The sequence below is a fragment of the Parasteatoda tepidariorum genome, chromosome 2 (genome assembly GCF_043381705.1).
Source record: "Parasteatoda tepidariorum isolate YZ-2023 chromosome 2, CAS_Ptep_4.0, whole genome shotgun sequence".
NCBI lineage: Eukaryota > Metazoa > Arthropoda > Arachnida > Araneae > Theridiidae > Parasteatoda > Parasteatoda tepidariorum.
Window position 1 is genome coordinate 16429361 of NC_092205.1, and position 18958 is coordinate 16448318.

At 29.9% G+C, this 18958-nt stretch overlaps 2 protein-coding genes across 2 annotated transcripts in view; one reads left to right on the forward strand and one right to left on the reverse strand.

Annotated features, from left to right (window-relative positions):
• The window catches only part of LOC107455951 (metabotropic glutamate receptor 6-like), a 74131-nt gene that overhangs the window by 26521 nt on the left and 28652 nt on the right, over window positions 1–18958 (forward strand). The gene's annotated exons all lie outside the window — the stretch shown is intronic.
• On the reverse strand, window positions 1703–16979 carry LOC107443176 (uncharacterized). Its single transcript, XM_016056960.3, has 5 exons — window positions 16688–16979; window positions 14202–14329; window positions 10698–10881; window positions 5357–5518; window positions 1703–2958 (listed from the first exon to the last, which is right to left on the reverse strand). Exons 1-5 carry the CDS (start codon window positions 16728–16730, stop codon window positions 2807–2809), a joined length of 669 nt encoding a protein of 222 aa, XP_015912446.2. The 5' UTR covers window positions 16731–16979; the 3' UTR covers window positions 1703–2806.

Genomic DNA, 18958 nt, shown 5'->3' on the forward strand with positions numbered 1-18958 from the left:
TTTTAGGTAGTTTGCAATAATTTTTTTAATATTAGTCTGATTTAATATACCTTTTCGATTCAATTGTCGGTCAATAAATTTCTGCACACTACTGTTACATATACTGCAGAAAGACCAATAAAAATGAATGTCTGTTTATTTGTGTAATTTACAGACTCCTGAATGATCCGACCGAGGGCTATGAAATTTGGCATACAGATAGTTCGAGGAACGAAGAAGATCACCGTCAACACTAGGAACATTATACGACGAACTGTTCGAGCGGTATGAGCTAGAAACAAAATGAATTTTTCTAAGTAGTTAAGTGTTAGCCAATGTTTTAAATTTCACTATAGCGGATACAATTTTTCGAATAATATTCAGATAACATCAGTGATATTTGCAAGCTTTTAGCTCTATTTGATACAAAAAAGTTTATTGCACTTACTTTAATATTTAATTATTTTTAATTTGCCAAAAATTACTCTTAATATTTAATTATTTTATGTCGGATAATTTCAATGAGCAACATTAAAGTGGGAGCGGGCGTAGACTACGTCACAAAATAAATTAATATTTTTTAAGTTATCTGATATACTAGGTGTATATTTTGCTTATTGTAATTCATTTAAATCTTTTTATAAAAAAGTAAATAGTTTAAAATCTATGTTAATTAAATATTTATGGGTAAAATTAATGAGAAATTGGCTTTAATTCGCTTAGGAGAAACTCAAGAAATCATCATACTATTATTGACGCCAATGATTAATTAATTTAGATAATATATGCGCAATGAAACGTTAATGAGAAATTCGTTTAGGAGGCCCTTCGAAAATCAATACTCACGTAGGAGCTTAGTTAATTTTGGTAATGTGTACTACTGGTATTATGGTAACTGGTGCAGGTTTACTAAGAATTCTATAACGGGTTTTCCGTGGTTTCAGAAAATATTTCAACAGTTATAGAAAGCATAGCGTATTAATGTTTTTATTAATCAGAATTAAGAGAACTTTTTTCCACATTTACTTATAAATATTTTTAACAGTAAGTGAAAGGTCAGAGTATGAGAGGGTTATGCTCCCAAGTACTTAATAAGATAAGTATAATAGTATAAAAATTTAGTATAATAATTCTAATTGCTTTAAACAATTTGGATTTAGTTTGCTGCTGCTGATTAATGTATTTTGAAGTACCAAATATATTTGACCAAATATTGATACATTTGGTGATTATTAAAACAGTACTAAAACTAAGCAGTTTTAGTACCGATACAGTCGAAATAATTGTCTCCCGACCCTCTTTAATGGGATATGTGCTGGAGAGAAAATTACTTGATGGTAGTAAATTTTGGCCATAAGAAATATCACGTCAAGTGACGATGAATACAATTAATCCCTATTCTGATGAGATGATCAACAAAAAGCTTGTTTTGCTTATTATAATTGCATAAAGCCATTCGAAAGGGCAATAATTAAAAAATAAAATGAAAATATTTTGGTTTCATTAATTGAAGTGCTTAGTAGAGAGACCAGGTCAATGACATTTTTAGAGAGATTATTACCAGAGTAGGAAGAAAAAAAAATTGGTGTCTGAGCTATTTTATTACAGATTCATTAGAAGACAGGGCTGAAATTTTTTTGTCTTATTTTATACTTTTATACTCTCTTATTTATGCTTTTTAGAATGCTTTAATATTATTTTTTTTTAAAAATAATAACATAAGACAATAAAAACTAAATTTATTAAAGCAATTAAACAAGTTTTTCAAATGAAAACAAGAATTTTAGGATTTTACAATAACAGATAATTAGTTATATAAACTAAAAATTTTATAAATGAAAACTTTTATAAATAAACCTTTTATAAACAAATGCTAATGTGTGCAAAATTCTATGGTTACAATTACTGTTAAATTACAATAATATTGTGATATTCTATTGCAAGATATTTTGTTTAGATAACATTTTGTCTCATGATATTTAGTGGAAGTGAGATTCTTGGAAACAGGAATACTAGATCAAATGTGATTCTATTTTCCGATATTTTGTTTCAATGAGATTCTGTTGCATGATATTTCGTTTGGTTTAAATTCTGTGACATGATGTTCTAGCAAAGTGAGATTAATGTCTCATGATATTTTATCTAAGTGAGATTCTTGGAACACGATTTCTTGTTCAAATGAGATATTATCTCATAAAAGTTTGCCAAAAGGAATACTGTCCTGTGACATTTTATCTTGAAGAAATTCTGCCTCATGATATTTTGACTAAGTCAGATTCTGCCTCGTAATATTTTGAATAAACCAGATTCTGCTTCACGAAATTTCTTCTATATAAGTTTTCTGTATACTATATTCTCTAAGCTTGATTGTATTGAGATTTTGTACAATGATAATGTAAGAAGATAAAAGGATTTTTCTTTATTTTGCTTTCCCTATTTTTGTCAACTATAAATTCTTTTTTAAAGGGCACGGAAAAAGAATATTAATCAAATGTTTCTACAGATAAATAAGATACCCGTAAATAAAAAAAAAACTCATATAGGAAGAATTAGAACTGATTTTTCGCTAGTCAATGTGATGGCTAATCGGCTATTCACTATAATTTCAATTTTTATATTATATGAAACAAATATGAAATTAGTTATTAGTAACTAACTACCCAAAAACCAAAAAAAAGCTACTAAAGGCAATAGATTTAAAGTTATGTCACAACAAATTAGAACATTAATTAGGACAAATTCATATAAAAGGTAATTTACCTTTTAGTGACTCAAACTAAAAAAAAAATTCATAAAAATATTTTTTTAACTTCATTTTTATTAGACTTTACAATGGATCATAAGATTTTTGACGATTAAAAAAGTTAATGCATGATTTGGTGACCAGTTTTCCAATTGCAAAACCAACTGCAAAAAGTCCGATTCCAATGATCACTGCGCCTGTGTAAGACCATTTGTCAGGAAGACATCTGTCACCAGCTAAACAGAGATAGAATTTAAAAAAATTAGAGTAACAATTAGGATTTAATAATAAGAATCTAAATTAAATTATCAGTGCCACCCAAAATATTTGTTTACTACATAGCATGATCTGCGTGAGTGTAAAGTCTTTTATGCTCTAAGATTTAAACATTTGGGTCAAAAAGGGCTTCTCCAGCTTAGCAGAAATTGCTTGAGGGATAGCATTGCTTTTCTCACAGGTTACTGCACCCTCAGGAGACATATCTATGCATTACGGGTATTGTATCTGATTCTCTTTGTGGTGGTTGTAATCTTGAGGAAAGCACTTCACTACATATTCTGAGTAAGTGTAAAGTCTTTTCTGTTCAAAGATTTGAACAACGTTGTGTTGAGATTTGGGAATTACAGGACATTCCTGTCAGGTGCTTGTTGAACTTTGTTTCAGCTATAAAACTTTTCTGCTGATCATGATTGAGAGTTAGTTTACAATACACCTCTGGCTGATGTGTCTAGCTCCTTGAAGCTGCCTGTCTTCTGAGTCTATGTCTAATGATATAAGTCAATAAGTAGCTGCAGAGTGATGAATCTTTAAAGAAAAACAAAACTTTCAGAGATGTGCTGAGGAAAGAAATAAAGTAGAAACGCAAAATGAAAGCATTCCAACTAGGTTATGAAACAGAAACAATGCGTAGCTGTAGATGGGTGAATCAACTTACTATTTTTATCCATCTTATTTACATTGAAATTCAATGCATGATAAACTTTGATTCAAAGATACTAAGTGATGAGTCCATAAAAAAGAACAGTGAAAGTGGAACAATTGAAGCAAATCAAACGCAACATAAAATCGCAAACAGGAAATCTCATGACGGCAGACTACTGACTTTTGAAAAAAGAATGTATAACAGTTGATAGGTGAAAACTGGACGAGATTTTTATCCCTCTTATTCACATTTAACATAATGTCATACATTTTAATCCAATGTATGATATAAATCAAATGAAGTTGCCTAGTGAGGAGTCTCTAAGAGAGAACCCAAGTATTCAGAGTAATGCTGCTGAAGGTATCAGGATGAAAAAGCAAAATGGAAACTTCCAGGGCAGACCAACCGTCACATGAAATAAAATCATAGTGTGTGTCAACTGATCTGATAAATGAGAGACACGAGTTTTATCATACTTATTTACACTAAAGGAGACACAAAACATTCATTATTTGGTTCTGATGGTTGGTTTTACATAGCACTGAAGCTGTAAAATAGGCTATTGGTGAAAACGATCTGTTGATGGTCTGGGAAACATCCCTGAGGATGATTAGAAGACGTGCCATCACAATTTTGATCCTCCGATGAGAGGATGGCTCTTCTGTTTTGTTAGCCTGTCAACCTGCAGGTGAAGTTGAACACTTTACAGTAAAACAGTTTAATGAAGACCAATACGGCTTATCCTCAGCCTATTTACAGGCTGATCAAAGTGGTCACCTACTTACACACTGACCGCAGCCAGTGATGCTTGACTTTGGTGTTCTATTGGGAACCATGCCTTGACAATCAGTCCTCTATGATACTTATTTGGCTTTGGAGATATTGAAAAAATTTACACTAAGTAATAGGCAGTAAATAGTGTTTAAATCAGAGTTTTTCTTAAGATTAAGAATTAGTAAAGGTCCATTAATAAATATGCAATTCTCATTGACAAAGTTGCTCTTTCTCAAAATAAATTTTAACTTTAACGAGTTCCTTGCATACCACTTTGTTTTATTGTTATTATAAATTTTCATACGCTCTTCAATGTGACTTGTTTAATTTTAAATGCATTTGATTAATCCAATATTTTTTAATAATTGAACAAATATAATTGAAGCTCGTTTCTTGGAGACAATTTTGGTGATAAAATGAAAGTCTAATGTCTTAACATTATATATTTTTATGGTTACCGTTACAACATACATTTATTTAAATGCCTATAAACAACGTATTCGGGTAAAAATGTAAATAAGAAAAAAATATAATTCGTTAGCAAGGAACTTTTTAATTACCAACAATTAAAAAGCATACTTTCAGCTATAACTTTAAAATTAATAATTATTTTTTCTAAGACTTCATATGCAGACTTCCATTAATGTTAAAATTTGAAATTATTCAGTAAAAAATTTGAAAATGATCAAATAAAAATTGCACTTTTTTGTTTTTAACTTTTTGTGTCTCCTTAAAATACTCAATGTCATATTTTTAATGCAGCTGTTTAATTGTAATGAATAAATTGCTGAAAAAACTGATTCTATGATTGTGATTCTTGTGTTTAAGAGCAAGGCTACTGAGAACATGGTCAATGTGAACACTCGAAACAGTGAGTGCATGAGGATCTGTGTGAAGATGATGGCTAGTGTGTAGTAGGAAAAAAGCTTAGTACATACCCCAAATAGAATACTCGTCCGTTATACCATAAGCTTGAATGGCCATGTCAAAAATTTCCATAGTTGCCTTCCCCAAAGAAACAGAAACTAAACTCTTGCACATATAGTAACCGTATTCATAGTTTGAATATGAAAATAGCCTTAAGTCATTAAAGAAAAATCCTGAAATAAAATTATAACTCAAACATAAAATTATTTTAAAATTTAAAAGAAAACTAATTTCAAAACAAATTGGTAACAGAATATTTATTTTGTAGCCTTAAAATAATTCCACACTTGGATTAAAATTAAAATCGGAACTGTTGCAATAACAAGAATTACAATTAAAACAAGATAACTTTTAAAAAAACGAAGAAACAAAAATTTAAACTTTTCAAAACTTGCAGTTATGAAGTTTTAGATGTCTGCGCTCAAAGCTGGTAAATCTGTATAAAATCACATTAGAATAAAATATTTATTTAAAATGTGATTCTTTCTAAAATGGAAACTCTTAAAACATTTTTTTCGTTTAACCTTATTTTATTCCTCCCTATAAAAATAGATTTTTCTAATTAAAACAAAATACTCGTGAAAAAATTCATTGTTTTTGGGAATAGTTTCTTAATAAATTTCATTTCCCCTCCCAGTTGCCTTGCAGGTTTAGATAAAATTAAATAAAAAAACATTCAGTAAACACAAAATCTCAATTAAAAAAAAAATTCTGCAAGCATTTCATTGACTCGTGTAGCAAGTTTTAGTCGCCACTTAATTTTGACGAAATTCATTCAAAAATCACTGTTTCATTTTGAAGTATTTTTTTTTACTATACAAGACTCTATACTGATAATCAGCATATATATTTTTAAATTAAATTTTCAGATGTATAAAACTCGTTTTGACTTCACAAATGTTTTGTTATTCTATTTTCAAATTTTCGAAAATTGACTGTGCTTTAGAATACAGAAATTTTGGCTGTTCTTTTTTATTTCATAATGAGTATAATCTTCATGCGCTAAGCTTTCAGCGATGGTGACAAATTTTCCACGAACAGCTTTCGTGCCTTCATGTTCTTTATACACATCTATTGCCCGCGACTGCAAGAATTTGTATACAATTCTTTAATTTACCTTGCTGTAACTGCATTTTTATATAGTTTCTAATCAATAAATGTGTCTGAAAATTAATTTACCTCAATCACACCAGAGCGTTTTCATTAGCTTTTAAATTACTTATCCCAGTTCATGTCCGGTGTTAAGGCCCTTGTGTTCTTCTATCAGCTCACTTGCTTCTTTTTCTTTATTTTATAGCCTGCGTTGAACAGTCAATCCAATTCTTGGGTTTACGACTACAAGCGTTGAACTCTGAAGCCTCAGAAGGAAGAGGGAGATATTTGCCTTAGTGGAAGACTTTTTCTTTATGAAACTAACCTGCATTTGCATTACATGGAGAGGAAAACCTCACACGGTTAGGCTGACGGTAAGGGGACTCTAACACATGATCCGTCTACTACTGAGGATTACAGTCATCGGTGCGATTCGAACCTGGCTTACCTCATTCGAAAGGAAGCGCTCTAACCCTTAAGCCACCATGACTTTCACTCGGTCTTTTGAACAAGATCTCGTCTTGGACGAGCTTGTCCATCCTGCCTGTCTTCCTTACTCTATCACCTTTCTTCTCCATGTAGAATGGGTCTGCTTCTTTTTAGTTCGTTTTCAGGTGCCCGAGTAGAGGCTTGGAATTCTCGTTCTTTTACAATATGTGACCCATCCATTTCCATGTTTTTCTTTTTAAACTGCTGGTGATTGGATCTTCCCTGGTCTTACTGTAGAGTTCTGAAGCTGATATGGTTTGAGGCCAGAATATTTATAGAACATTTCTCAAACATTTGTTTGTTGTTGTTTTTGACGTATGCCTGTTTTAGGCAGAGGGGATGCGATTATTCTTACTTTCCAGTGGCACCATCTATGACCAAGAATTCGACTTCTTCCACGCCATACGTCGCACCCGTTTACAGGGCGAACCAATTCATTCATCCACAGATCGTAATTTTGACCTGAATCAGAGAACAATCGTTCTCCAATCCAGTACCCCCAGAGATATTGATTTGTCACGGGAACATGGAGAATTTTTGCTACTTGACAGATTTAACGTGCATCAGTCACTTTACTACACGGGGAGTCTTCGGCCGGCGGAGTTCAAATCAACGAACTCTCGGACATAGGTCCAGTGCCCTACCGACCAGGCTATCCAGGCCCTCTCAAACATTTGTTTAACCAACTATTTAGTTTTGTACTCTGAAGTTTTGTTAGTTTCCATATCTCTGACCCATACAACAGTACATTTATTACCATTGAATTAAAAATCTTAATTTTAGTCTTTAGAATTGAATTATTTGATTTCTAAACTTTTAGAAGTTTTTTTACGCAAAATTGGGCTTTGATCTGGGACCTCACAAGCCTCAGTGCTTTCCTCTATGAGCATTGTGCAATCTGAGCTTTGGGTTTCTTTGTCGATTTAATATTACCATTTATTCGAATACATTTAAGTAAAAAATTTTATACCACTTTTACCAGATTGTCTTTCCCCCATATTTACAGGATCTATTCAAGTACATGTATTTAGAAAAAAAGTTCAATTTTGTGCCTAATTTCGTAACCAAATTATATTTGTATGCATAAATTAATTTGCATATTTACTAAATCATGTCTTAATAATTTAAAATAACATATTTGCATCCTATCAGATGAAAATTTAATCATTAGATCAAAAGCTATTATTAAATTAGTGTTATAACGCCATGCATCTTAATAATAAATTCTAAAGCATTTTTTAAAATTTTTTCTTCGAATTAGAATTTTGATCTAAAACATGTTTCAATGTTTGGAAAAAACTTGACTCTGGTCATATATAAAGTTGTTCATAAATATTTAAATAAAATTTAAAATATTCATGATTTTTTTTAATTATATTTAATTTTTTGTATTAAACTGATTGCATTCAATTGTTTTATTTTGTAATTTAAAACTACTTAATTGTAGTTTAAAATTATATGAAACTCTGTTTATCTCTCAATTTAATTTTATACCAGTCATTAATAAAATGACGAATTATATAATAAATTATAACAAGTGTTTATAATTATAAAAGAGAGTGAAAATGGAGTGGAATTTTATTGTTGATATATTTAAATGATGTAAGGGAAATGATTAAAACTGTTTTTTTAAAAAATAGAGATAAAATTAAGATACTCAAAACATTACCCATGTTTTTGAGATCAAAAATCAGAATCCGACTGAAAAAACAGAATACAATATGCTTATTTGAGAAAAGTACACTTTTTGTCTAATTTCATAATTTAAAATGTAATGTAGCTTAAAATATCAATGTTTGAATGTTATCAGATGAAAATACAATCAACTGGTATTCAAAATATTTCCTTTTTTTTATTTTATCATGTATTTTTATTCTTTAATAACTTTTTCTGCATTGCATACATTCCATTACTCCAATTTAAATTGGAAATCATCCAGTTTCTGCTCAACATTTCTCCTTCAATTGGGATTGTAATAATACTAAATAATGAATAGAGATTAAAATTTGTTTTGTTTCAAACAGATAATCAAAAATGCAAACATGGATTATAATTAAGATTGGAAGTATTTCACGCTGTGAATTTTCGTGATGATTTCTGGAATAATCTTTTTTCTTTTCCCTCTGAAATTCTGGAAATGTGAGAAATGCTAAAATTTAAGCAGAAAGGATTTAAAATGTGACACTTTTTGGTGAGTATTATTTGTTACTCACATTTCAACGGTAAATAGTATTCTGAATCTTCAAAATTAACATTGTATAATGGATTTTAGAGGATAAACCAATAGCAAGTAATAATAAACCAATAGGTTTTAGATTACAAAACAATGACCAATAAATTACGCATTGATTTAAGAAAAAAGCTATACGGTTTAGGAAAAAATTTAAATCAATTTAAAAACTTTCAAAATAACTTAATGATGTTTAAAAACAGTGGTTATGCTGAAAGATTTTTCCCAAAATACAAAAATTCGTTATCAGCGAATGTCTGACTCTAAATGATAGTAATTTATCAATGTGCAATATTTCGTAAAGAAATTCTATTCAGTAGAATAAAATTCTTGTATTGCAAAAAATTAAAAGAAATAATTTTTTAAAAATGTTTTTATTTATTGTTTGCCTCTGTCTTTAAGTCCGCACGTAGCATATTTCTATTGCATTTGTGTTTTCTGAAAAAATTTTCAAATTTCCGTGAATCTTCCGCAAATGTCGATCCTTCTTCTTAAGGTGACAAACGACTTTCAATTTTTTTTTGTTGAAATTATCAAGTGATTTGCTTGAAATTTTCAGAATACATTTATATTGTTAAAAAGAACTTTTATACGAAATTTCAAAAAAATATTTCAAAATTTAAGAAATTAAAAAATTTAAATTTTTGAATTTTTTATGTTTCATTTTATATTATTCCTCGCATCTGAAATTTTGTCAAAATGACAAAATTCTTTTAAAATATTACATATTAGGTAATGTTGAAAAAATTTTTGGGAGTACTTTTTTTATTTTTTATCATATAAACAAATAACATTAAAAAAACAGTGAAAAACCTACATTTTTAAAAATCGTCATACCTCTAGAAAATATCATGTATAAAAAAAATACTATTCACTTAATTCAAAAAAACTTTTCCAACAAAATGCTAATAATATTCATAAATATATAGCATTAAATTCTCAGGTCAATAGAATGAAAGTTCAAATTCATTGCGCTGGAACAGTTTGAAATTTGTAAATTTGTCAAAAAAGACATTTTGAGAAAAATGACTTTTACCAGTTTTTCATTGCAAACTTTACTTCTGAACAAATATTTCTTGTTCTTAATATAATCGCCTATAAATATTGTCTGATGAACTAGTTTAATAATTATATACTTTAAATTTTTTTAAAAAAATTAACAAAATATTCATCTAATTTTAAATTAATTTTAAACGAAACTAATTTTAACAGTTACCTGCAGACAAAAAAAGGTAAACAAAGGGGCCTGGTCAAAACTGAAATGGCCATAACTTCATCAATTTTGCTCTTGTTCCAGAATTTTTTTTTTTAAATGTTCAGTTAAATGTCTAAATTTCAAAAATATAAAATGCAAAATATCGATTTTTTGACAAATTTTTGCTTCTTTGAAAGTCCCTTGTCGCCTTACGAAATATCTTTATCAAAATATATAAATCATTTAAAAGGTAATTCATTTAAAAGTTAATTCAATTAAAAGTTAAATCATTTTAAACTTTACTGCGCATGCGTGCAAAATCAAAAAATAAATAAATAAATCTTACCAGTTTCATTAGTCGAAAGAAGCTGCAAAGTCACATTTTTGGCATACGTTCTTCCGGACTGCCTTTCAAATGTGATAATGAAGTCAAATTCATTATCACTATGGAGCCAAAGAACATTTAAACCATCACAACTACTTTTGTTAGAATCAGCTGTTGGTGATAAAACTAGATATCTAGATCCATTCTAAAATTAAAATCTATCAGTTGAAAAAATGAAGATCAATTACATAATAAAGTAAATTTAAATATCTATAGAGTTTCACCAAAGGTACTTTTTCATTAAAAATGAAACTTAAGCCTGGAAATGAAATGAAAAACATATACTTCCACTTTTTACACACCTTTTCACATCTCTACTTTTCTCACAACATTTAAATAGAAATACCAATACAAACACTTTTTTTTCCATCTAAAGTTAGTTATAGAAAATTGATTGATGCTCTTGAGTTGTGAGATGATATTTAATGGAACAATTTTGTATCATTTCCTTATTGTTCACGATACTGAAGAGCTTTTAAGTTCAAATTACAAAAAAAAGCAATTAACCTTCCGTTAGACGCGCGCACCTCACAGGTGCATCCCTACTGCACTTCCACCTCCTTTGCCGTCAATAGATTTTTCCGGGGGTCGAGCCTAATGTTATGTTCCTAACTTTGGATTACTCAAATGTCCGTGTAAAACCGACCTTAGAACATGTCGATGGAGAGTTGGAACCGCTCAAATCACCCCTCTGGTGCAGCGCGACCATTGACGCAAGTATTATGGATATAATATTTTTATGAATTAAATATATATATTTTATCTCATTTTCTGTCCTACTCAACGTAGCAGGAATAAATGGTCAAGTTATATGCACAGAAAATGTTTACGGAGTAAAACACCGCAGAACCTTCTTGCGTCAATTGGTTGAACATCTTGTGATGGAGGAAGAGATCCGACGCGGGAGCAAGAAAAATTTAACTTCGGTACTTCGCTAAATAAGTTTTTTGATATTTATCTCTTTAAAGAGTCTTAAATTGGTAACAATTAACTATTTAAACTAGACTAAATTTCATTTGGGTTTCAAAAAATCAGAAACACCTCATAGGTGCAACGCGATTAACCATGTCGGAAACAAGTGCGCGACTAACGGAAGGTTGAAAATATGGATTTATAAAGGAAGATGGCAGCACTTATTGCAAAGATAACTGGTTGCTCTATCACTTAATAAATCTGGGTGAAATGTGTTAAGTACCGGTTGAGTTGAAGTGTTAGCAATAAATTGAGCGTTTGATGAAAATCACAGATAATATGTGAGACAGAAAATCCTAAGCAGAGTTCAGCTGAAATATAGAAAAATAAAGGTTTAACTGTCTCTTCTCGTAGAGTTAAACATCTACATACCTGTCTAAAGTCGTAAAATGAACTAACAATTATATAAACCATCGTTAGTGCAAAGAATATACATAGGGGAAGAAGTCTAGCTTTCATTGACATAATGTAAACCAGTCCCCAAGCTAAGGTACGGTTCCTGTGCACAAAGGAAAAAGCATCCTTGTTCCCAGAATTCCTGTGGCCGTGACGAGACCCAGTCCTTCACAGCGTCCTTGAGTACGTCATCCGAGTTGAAGTATTTCTCTTTCAGGTGTTTCTTCAGTGGACCAAACACATGGAAATCGCAGGGCGACATGTCCGGACTGTAGGGAGAATGGTCCAACGTCTCCCACTTTAACTTGGCCAGTTCCATGTGTGTGACTCTGGAGACGAGTGGACATGCGTTATCATGGAGCAGAACCACACCCTCTGTGAGCCTCCCCGGTCTTTTATTCTTGATGGACCTGCGTAGGCGTCGGAGTGTCTCACAGTACACATAGGAGTTAATGGTTTTTCTGTGCTCGAGTTTCTGTTCCTCATTCGGACTGCCGCGTCATTTGGACGCCGCTTTTGATAATAGCCACTGCTCTCTCCTGCACATGCGAGAGCCAGCACATGCTCCGATCCCAGTGACAGACTCCAATCGCATCCCGAGATGGCTCGCTGCGTAATCCCATGGCGGAATACGCAAATATTTAAATGTTACGTTTTTACGTCGTTTCGTACCTTTTCATTTGATCACCCCTTGTATCATCTAACACATTTTGACATAGAAAGAAGGAATAAAATGGTGGATTGCGGGAAGCAGTGTACCCAATCATACAAGTAAAGTTACCCAACAACCGGTTCACATGTGACATATCTCCATTCCTGATCCTCACATTACTTTTAATGTGCAAGCGGTGGGTCTTAATGCATATGATACTCTTCTAAATTTGAGTATGTAGCCTCCCCGCGTTAATTACGTATCAAAAGAGTTGGATTTCTTTTCCCTTTCGCATTCTTTGGAAAGTGCACATCATAAAGAGATAAGTTTGGAATTAGATAAAAACTATATAATCTTAAATTTTAAATTCAAAAAGTAGTAATTTTTAGTGTCTAAGAAAGTTCAACAAAGAGGGATAAAACAGAAAAAGATTACATTAGTACCACATTGGAACTTTCTTGATGAAAATCATTTAGGGGGGGGGGATCAGATATAGTATCGGGAGCTTTTCCAGCTTTGGAATCACTCTGATTGGATAAATAACCAGCATGACATGTAATAAAATTTTGAAGAATATACTCTCCATTTAATATCTCGTCAGTTACAGCCAATTCTTATTTTTTTTAATTTTGCAACATATAATTTTTAAGTTTTGTCAAAATGATTTGAAAATTCGCTCTTTGTTTGAAAAACAAAGTCCTCCATGTTTATTTTTTCTTGTTGTCTTAATTGATTTTTGAAACTTAGATTTCAAAACTAATCAAAACATTTATGTTACTTAAGCATGTTAAAATGTTTTAAAACTTATTCTGATGCTTAAAATATTGTACTTGTAGAAAGAAAATAGTGAGAAATAATTAAGATAAATTTTTTGTGTTACCCTGCATAATACATTAGCCTACGCAATTTAAACGGAAGAGATGGAAATAGGCAAATAAAAGTTAAAATGGCTCACCAAGGTAATCATATGAAAGAGTTAATTTTATGTTAAAACATTTACTAAACTTTATGCTTTTGAAAAATTTTCAATAATACCACCTTTAAAGGTTAATTTTCTGTCATAGTTTTTAATAAAATGAACTTAATTTTCATCGATATATTTTTGATACTGATTTGTAAGCAAAATTTAATTTTGGGTTAAATAAATATATATCGTTTTAGCAGTACTGAAATAAAATTTAAGTAATTTAAAAAATTTGCTTGGACAATGGTTCCATTTGCCACCTCCTAAAGTCTTGTTCCTTTGCGTACTGTCTTAGCACCGTTTCTATATAGGTATTATTCAAATGTTTTCAGAATTATCACTAGACAACAGCACAATACACAAAACCATATATAGAAATTGTAGTGTTTTTATTTAAAAAAAAAAGTTGATTTCCTGTATAACTTGAAAATGGGGCTTAATATATTGTACTAAGTCCTACTTTTATAAAATTGATACTTACGTTGGATGGTATCTCAAATCTTATTTTTAAATTAGCTTTTATGCAAGTTTCAAGTCCATCAGAAACTTTCCAAAATGTTTCCTGTGGTACAGGAGGAGTTGGTGGTGTTGGTGACGATTGCGTAATACCTATGGAACGCAAAATAATTAAGTTTTGTTTAAGATAATACAAAAATTAATTCATGATCAATACCCATAAATGAGCATTAATAACAAATAAGATGATCATGAATACATATAAATGAGCATATAATGCAAAATAATAAAATTTTAACTGTGATCATACAATTTTTTTCATATTAATACTAAGCCATGTTGGGTTATAATTTAAAGAACCACGCATCAGTACTTATTGCATCGTCAAAGGAAATATATTGGAAACAGTTACAGTAAAGCAGGATAAAGAGACAACAAAATAGAAATAGAGATTTATATTTTTAGAAAGTACTCAAATTACTCTTAAATTTGCCGTTGCAGTAATATAAAACTTCTTAACAAATACTTTTGTTAAGGGCACAAAGTGAAAAGTTTTAAATAAATTTTAAAAGAACAAATATGCCACTTAATTCAACAGAGAACATTTTCCTAATTTAATTGAATAACTAGTTATTATTTTGTAGAATTTTTTAAATAGAATTTATGAATATAATTAAAAAGTCAAAGTTTCAATGCATATGTAAAATTTCTCTCATTTAGTAATTCTTATGAATTAATTTCATACTTCTTATGAAATTTCATAATTCTTATGAATTACTTTCATAATTCTTATGAATAATTTCATTCTTATAAATTAATTTCATAATTCTTATGAATTAATTTCATAATTCTTATGAATTAATTTCATTCTTATGAATTAATTTCATAAGAATATGAATTAATTTCATAAGAATTTTTGATAAAAAAATTTTCCTAACTACTTAATGTATTGAAATATCACAAGGACAATATAGTACAAGGACAGTATGCATAAGTAACTACAAAGTAGATTTAAAATATGTATTTTCAAAAAGAAAGGAAGAAAAAAAGAGAGAGATTATAGAAACATTATGCTAGAAATATCTTATAAAAATTGGACATTTATTTATATTTTTTCATAAACAACCATATTTACCAATATTATTCAGTTTTTTTCTAAATATTAATTCTACTGTAAGGATCGAATCATTTACTTTAAAATAAGCCTAATTATGCTGTAAAATCTCAAAAAATTATCATAAAATGTACAAATGAATAAGCCACTTTTGCAAATGGGCTACTCAGGTGTATGACTTAGTTTTAAGTCTCTTAAAGTGCTTTTAAACTTTAATTTGCATTATAATTATGCATTCAAACAATTTAAAAGTTACATTGAGATAATGTGATGATTTTTAATAAAACATGATTTTTCTCAATTTTTAGTGCTGAGACCTCTGCCATCCAAACAAAAGTATATAATTACATAAATTTTATTTTAAATCAATTTTTAAGTAATTTTAAAAGAAAATTATTGAAAGAAAAAGGTTTTGAAAAACTATAGGAATATGCAACATCTTCATTATCTTACATGAAATTATTGATTTACATAATAAGAAAAACCGAAATTTATAAATAGCTTGTAATACTGAGTTAGTGCAATTAAAGAACTCATCGTACAAAAAATATAAATTTTTAAAAGCAATAAATGTAACTTCAACTTTAAATTTCAAAATTATTTCCGAAATTGTGTTTTAAGCTTTTTCTTCTTTCCAATATTATGCTTGATTTCTTTGAATATTATCTAATTTAGGATAAAAGTATCCTTCAATGTTTTATTTTAATTTACGAAAAGATTGTTGCCTAAGGGGATATTTCGATATCGCGATCTGTGGTAGAATAAACTTTCGGAGAGCGGCCCGCTAGGAAATAAAAAAAACAAACATCATAGAAAGGGCCCAATTCGAGTAAAACCCGTAGCCACCCCCGGAAAAACATCTATATATATATATTTTTAAAAAAAAATGTTGAAGTTTGAAATCTACTAGGCAAATTGGCGATTGTGATAGACGTGACAGATCACTATAAACAATATAGAATTAGTCTAGAGAACAGAAAACTTTCAAACAAGCCTTGAAGACAACTATTAAAAAACAGCGTACTCGAGGAGAAAAACAAAGTAAAAAAATTACTATTTATTGAAAATGACGAGATCCAATATCAGTGTCTTTAAAAATTGGATCTTTGAAGATCTGCTCTAAAAAACAAAATTTATGTGCCTGTTGATTGTTCATAAAGTCTATTAATAAAGCTGAATAGCGCGTGATTCTAAGTGACTTCAGAAAAAACGTTATCAAAACGGACCTGTCGGTGCTTTCACTTTCACGTTTCAAATTTACTTTCACTTTCCCGATTTTTATATGAATGGGGTCCCATAGAAAATGCAGTTATAAATAGATAATATATATGTGACGATGAATGTGAGTTCAATATTACATTAAATGTTTATAACTAATACAGCATTCAAAAACTTACCTAAACAAAACAAAAAGGTAGAAAGAAATCTGAGAAGTTTCATTTTCTTCGATTGTTTTTTTTAAATCGGTTTAAATAAACTACATTCCTCTAAATGTAAATCAAATGTAGAATTATTACAGAAAACTTTCATGCAAGCGGGGATGACAATTGCCAAAAGAATAGTGTACTTTAGGAAAAAGACATAATAAACAGATTACTTCATTTTACAGATGATTAATTTAACATCACGAGATCAAATGTCCGCGTCTTTTATGAATGGGCTAGTTGAACCTTGACCAACAGCATAAGTAGACTGAGCAAGCGCAGTAGCTATTATGATGTCATTGCTGCCAGCAGATAGTTATGGATATTATACGTGAAGTCTTCGTTAGTGTGTAGTGTTCGTTTAGTTCGAAGTGATGCAATCTTATCTTAATCCGTACTCGTATTCATAATTATAAAATATAGTTTGAAGAAATTGATAAATATATTATTCTAAATCTGTGCATACTTATGTATATCATTAAAATTGTATCAATTATTGAAAAAACAAACTAAAAAATAAAATATAATCTCACTAAATATAATCACAATCTGTTGTATAATCACATTCTATCAGAAACATGCTTTTGTAAAACTCGACATTCGTTGAATAAAATGTTTTTTATTTAATGAAATTTATTATTCAAATTGCTTTACTAAATTTCGAATAATGTTTTAGAAGATTGCAAAAAGATCGTAAAACAACATATTTTATAATTTAAAAAAATATTAGCAATCGGTTATTAGCGGAAAAAATATGAATTAAATTTTACGTTAAGCGCTTGTAAGTCAAGTTTCTCGTTAATTAACCACATTTATATATTAATCGCCCCATTTAAATATTTCATCACGGTCACTAAACCATTTTTTAAAAATAATTAATTAAAAAATTTTTTTGGTTTCTACTAAAAAAAACAGTTGAAACTTCAGATTTTTCATTAAAAAAATATGTAAATTAATATGGCATTAAGAAAAAGTCATAACTTATAATTAAAAAGTTTTCAATTCTCTATCAAATTAAATAAGGAAAAGTAATCGTCATTAAAAATTATTTATTACATGAAATTTTTTTTAGGTTAATGAGTTTCAGGAATGGATGCAATTTTCCTTTTGAATTGCTAAATTAGTTTTAAGAATATAACTAAAAACGTAAAAATTGAAATTAACACTAAGGATCAAGCTATGGGGACCATATTTACCAGATTGCGGCTACCCCCTATATTTTGAAGACTAAGAATTCAAATAAGTAAAAAAAAACACATATGTTCTTTCAGAGGAAGTAAATTGCTGTGTATGATTTCTATGCGATGCCACTGAGCTGCCACACAGGTTCAGTGGCGGTACCGGACATACTAGAATGAAGGATATTGACCATATGCCATAGTTTGTGTACTACTAGGATCTAAATCTAATAGAGTATGCCTAGGAAGCTCTTGGCAGACGTGTTTCACAAAGAACACACTCTTTCTAAATAGTACAAGAAGTGAAAAACAGGCTTGGGAGAGGAGTGAGGCAATATCCCCCAAGACTCTTCGATAGTTTAGTGGACAAAATAAAAAGCAGAATAATTCGTTTGAGCCGTGATGGCTCAGGGGATAGAGCATTCGCCTTCCAATGAGGTGAACCGGGTTCAAACTACAACGATGGCTGGTCGATACGAATTTCGCATCCGACTTGCCCCGACCACAGTGCTTAGTCAAAATATCCTCAGTGGTAGACGGATCATGGGTTAAAGTCCCCAGGCCATTGGACTAACCTTGGAAGGATTTCGTGGTTTTTCTCTCCATGTAACGCAAATAGGGGTTAGTTCCCCCAAAAAGTTCTCAACGAAGGTAAAATTTCTCGAAATTCCTGATTTACGAGTTTCCTTTGTTTGTATTGGGTTCAAAATTACAAAGCTACGGAGTTGAATATTTATTATTGTAATTAATAATTGTGTTATATAATTGTAATTAAACGCAAAAAATTGGGTCGACTGTTCAAAGACGGTTATAAATATAAACATAAATGAGCGTCCATTATTATTTTGTGATATTTTGATATCTGAACTATTTTGCATAATAATAAATGCATGATATCTCTACTAAATATGAACTTTGTTTCGTTTAATCAATCAACGTCTGTTATCTATTATGCCAAAAAATGTAAAATATAACTGTTGCTTAGCAACGGTCTAAAAACACAGTATATATATATATATATATATATATATATATATATATATATNATAAAAAAATTTCTATTAAA

Bases quoted from the DNA above. Each gene is read 5' to 3' on its own strand.
- LOC107443176 (XM_016056960.3), bottom strand. From the start codon at position 16,730: ATGAAACTTCTCAGATTTCTTTCTACCTTTTTGTTTTGTTTAG. The intron at 10,882-14,201 runs GTAAGTATCAAT...TTTTAATTTTAG, and splicing joins GATTTGAGATACCATCCAAC to AATGGATCTAGATATCTAGT. The intron at 5,519-10,697 runs GTAAGATTTATT...ATTTTATTTCAG, and splicing joins TCTTTCGACTAATGAAACTG to GATTTTTCTTTAATGACTTA.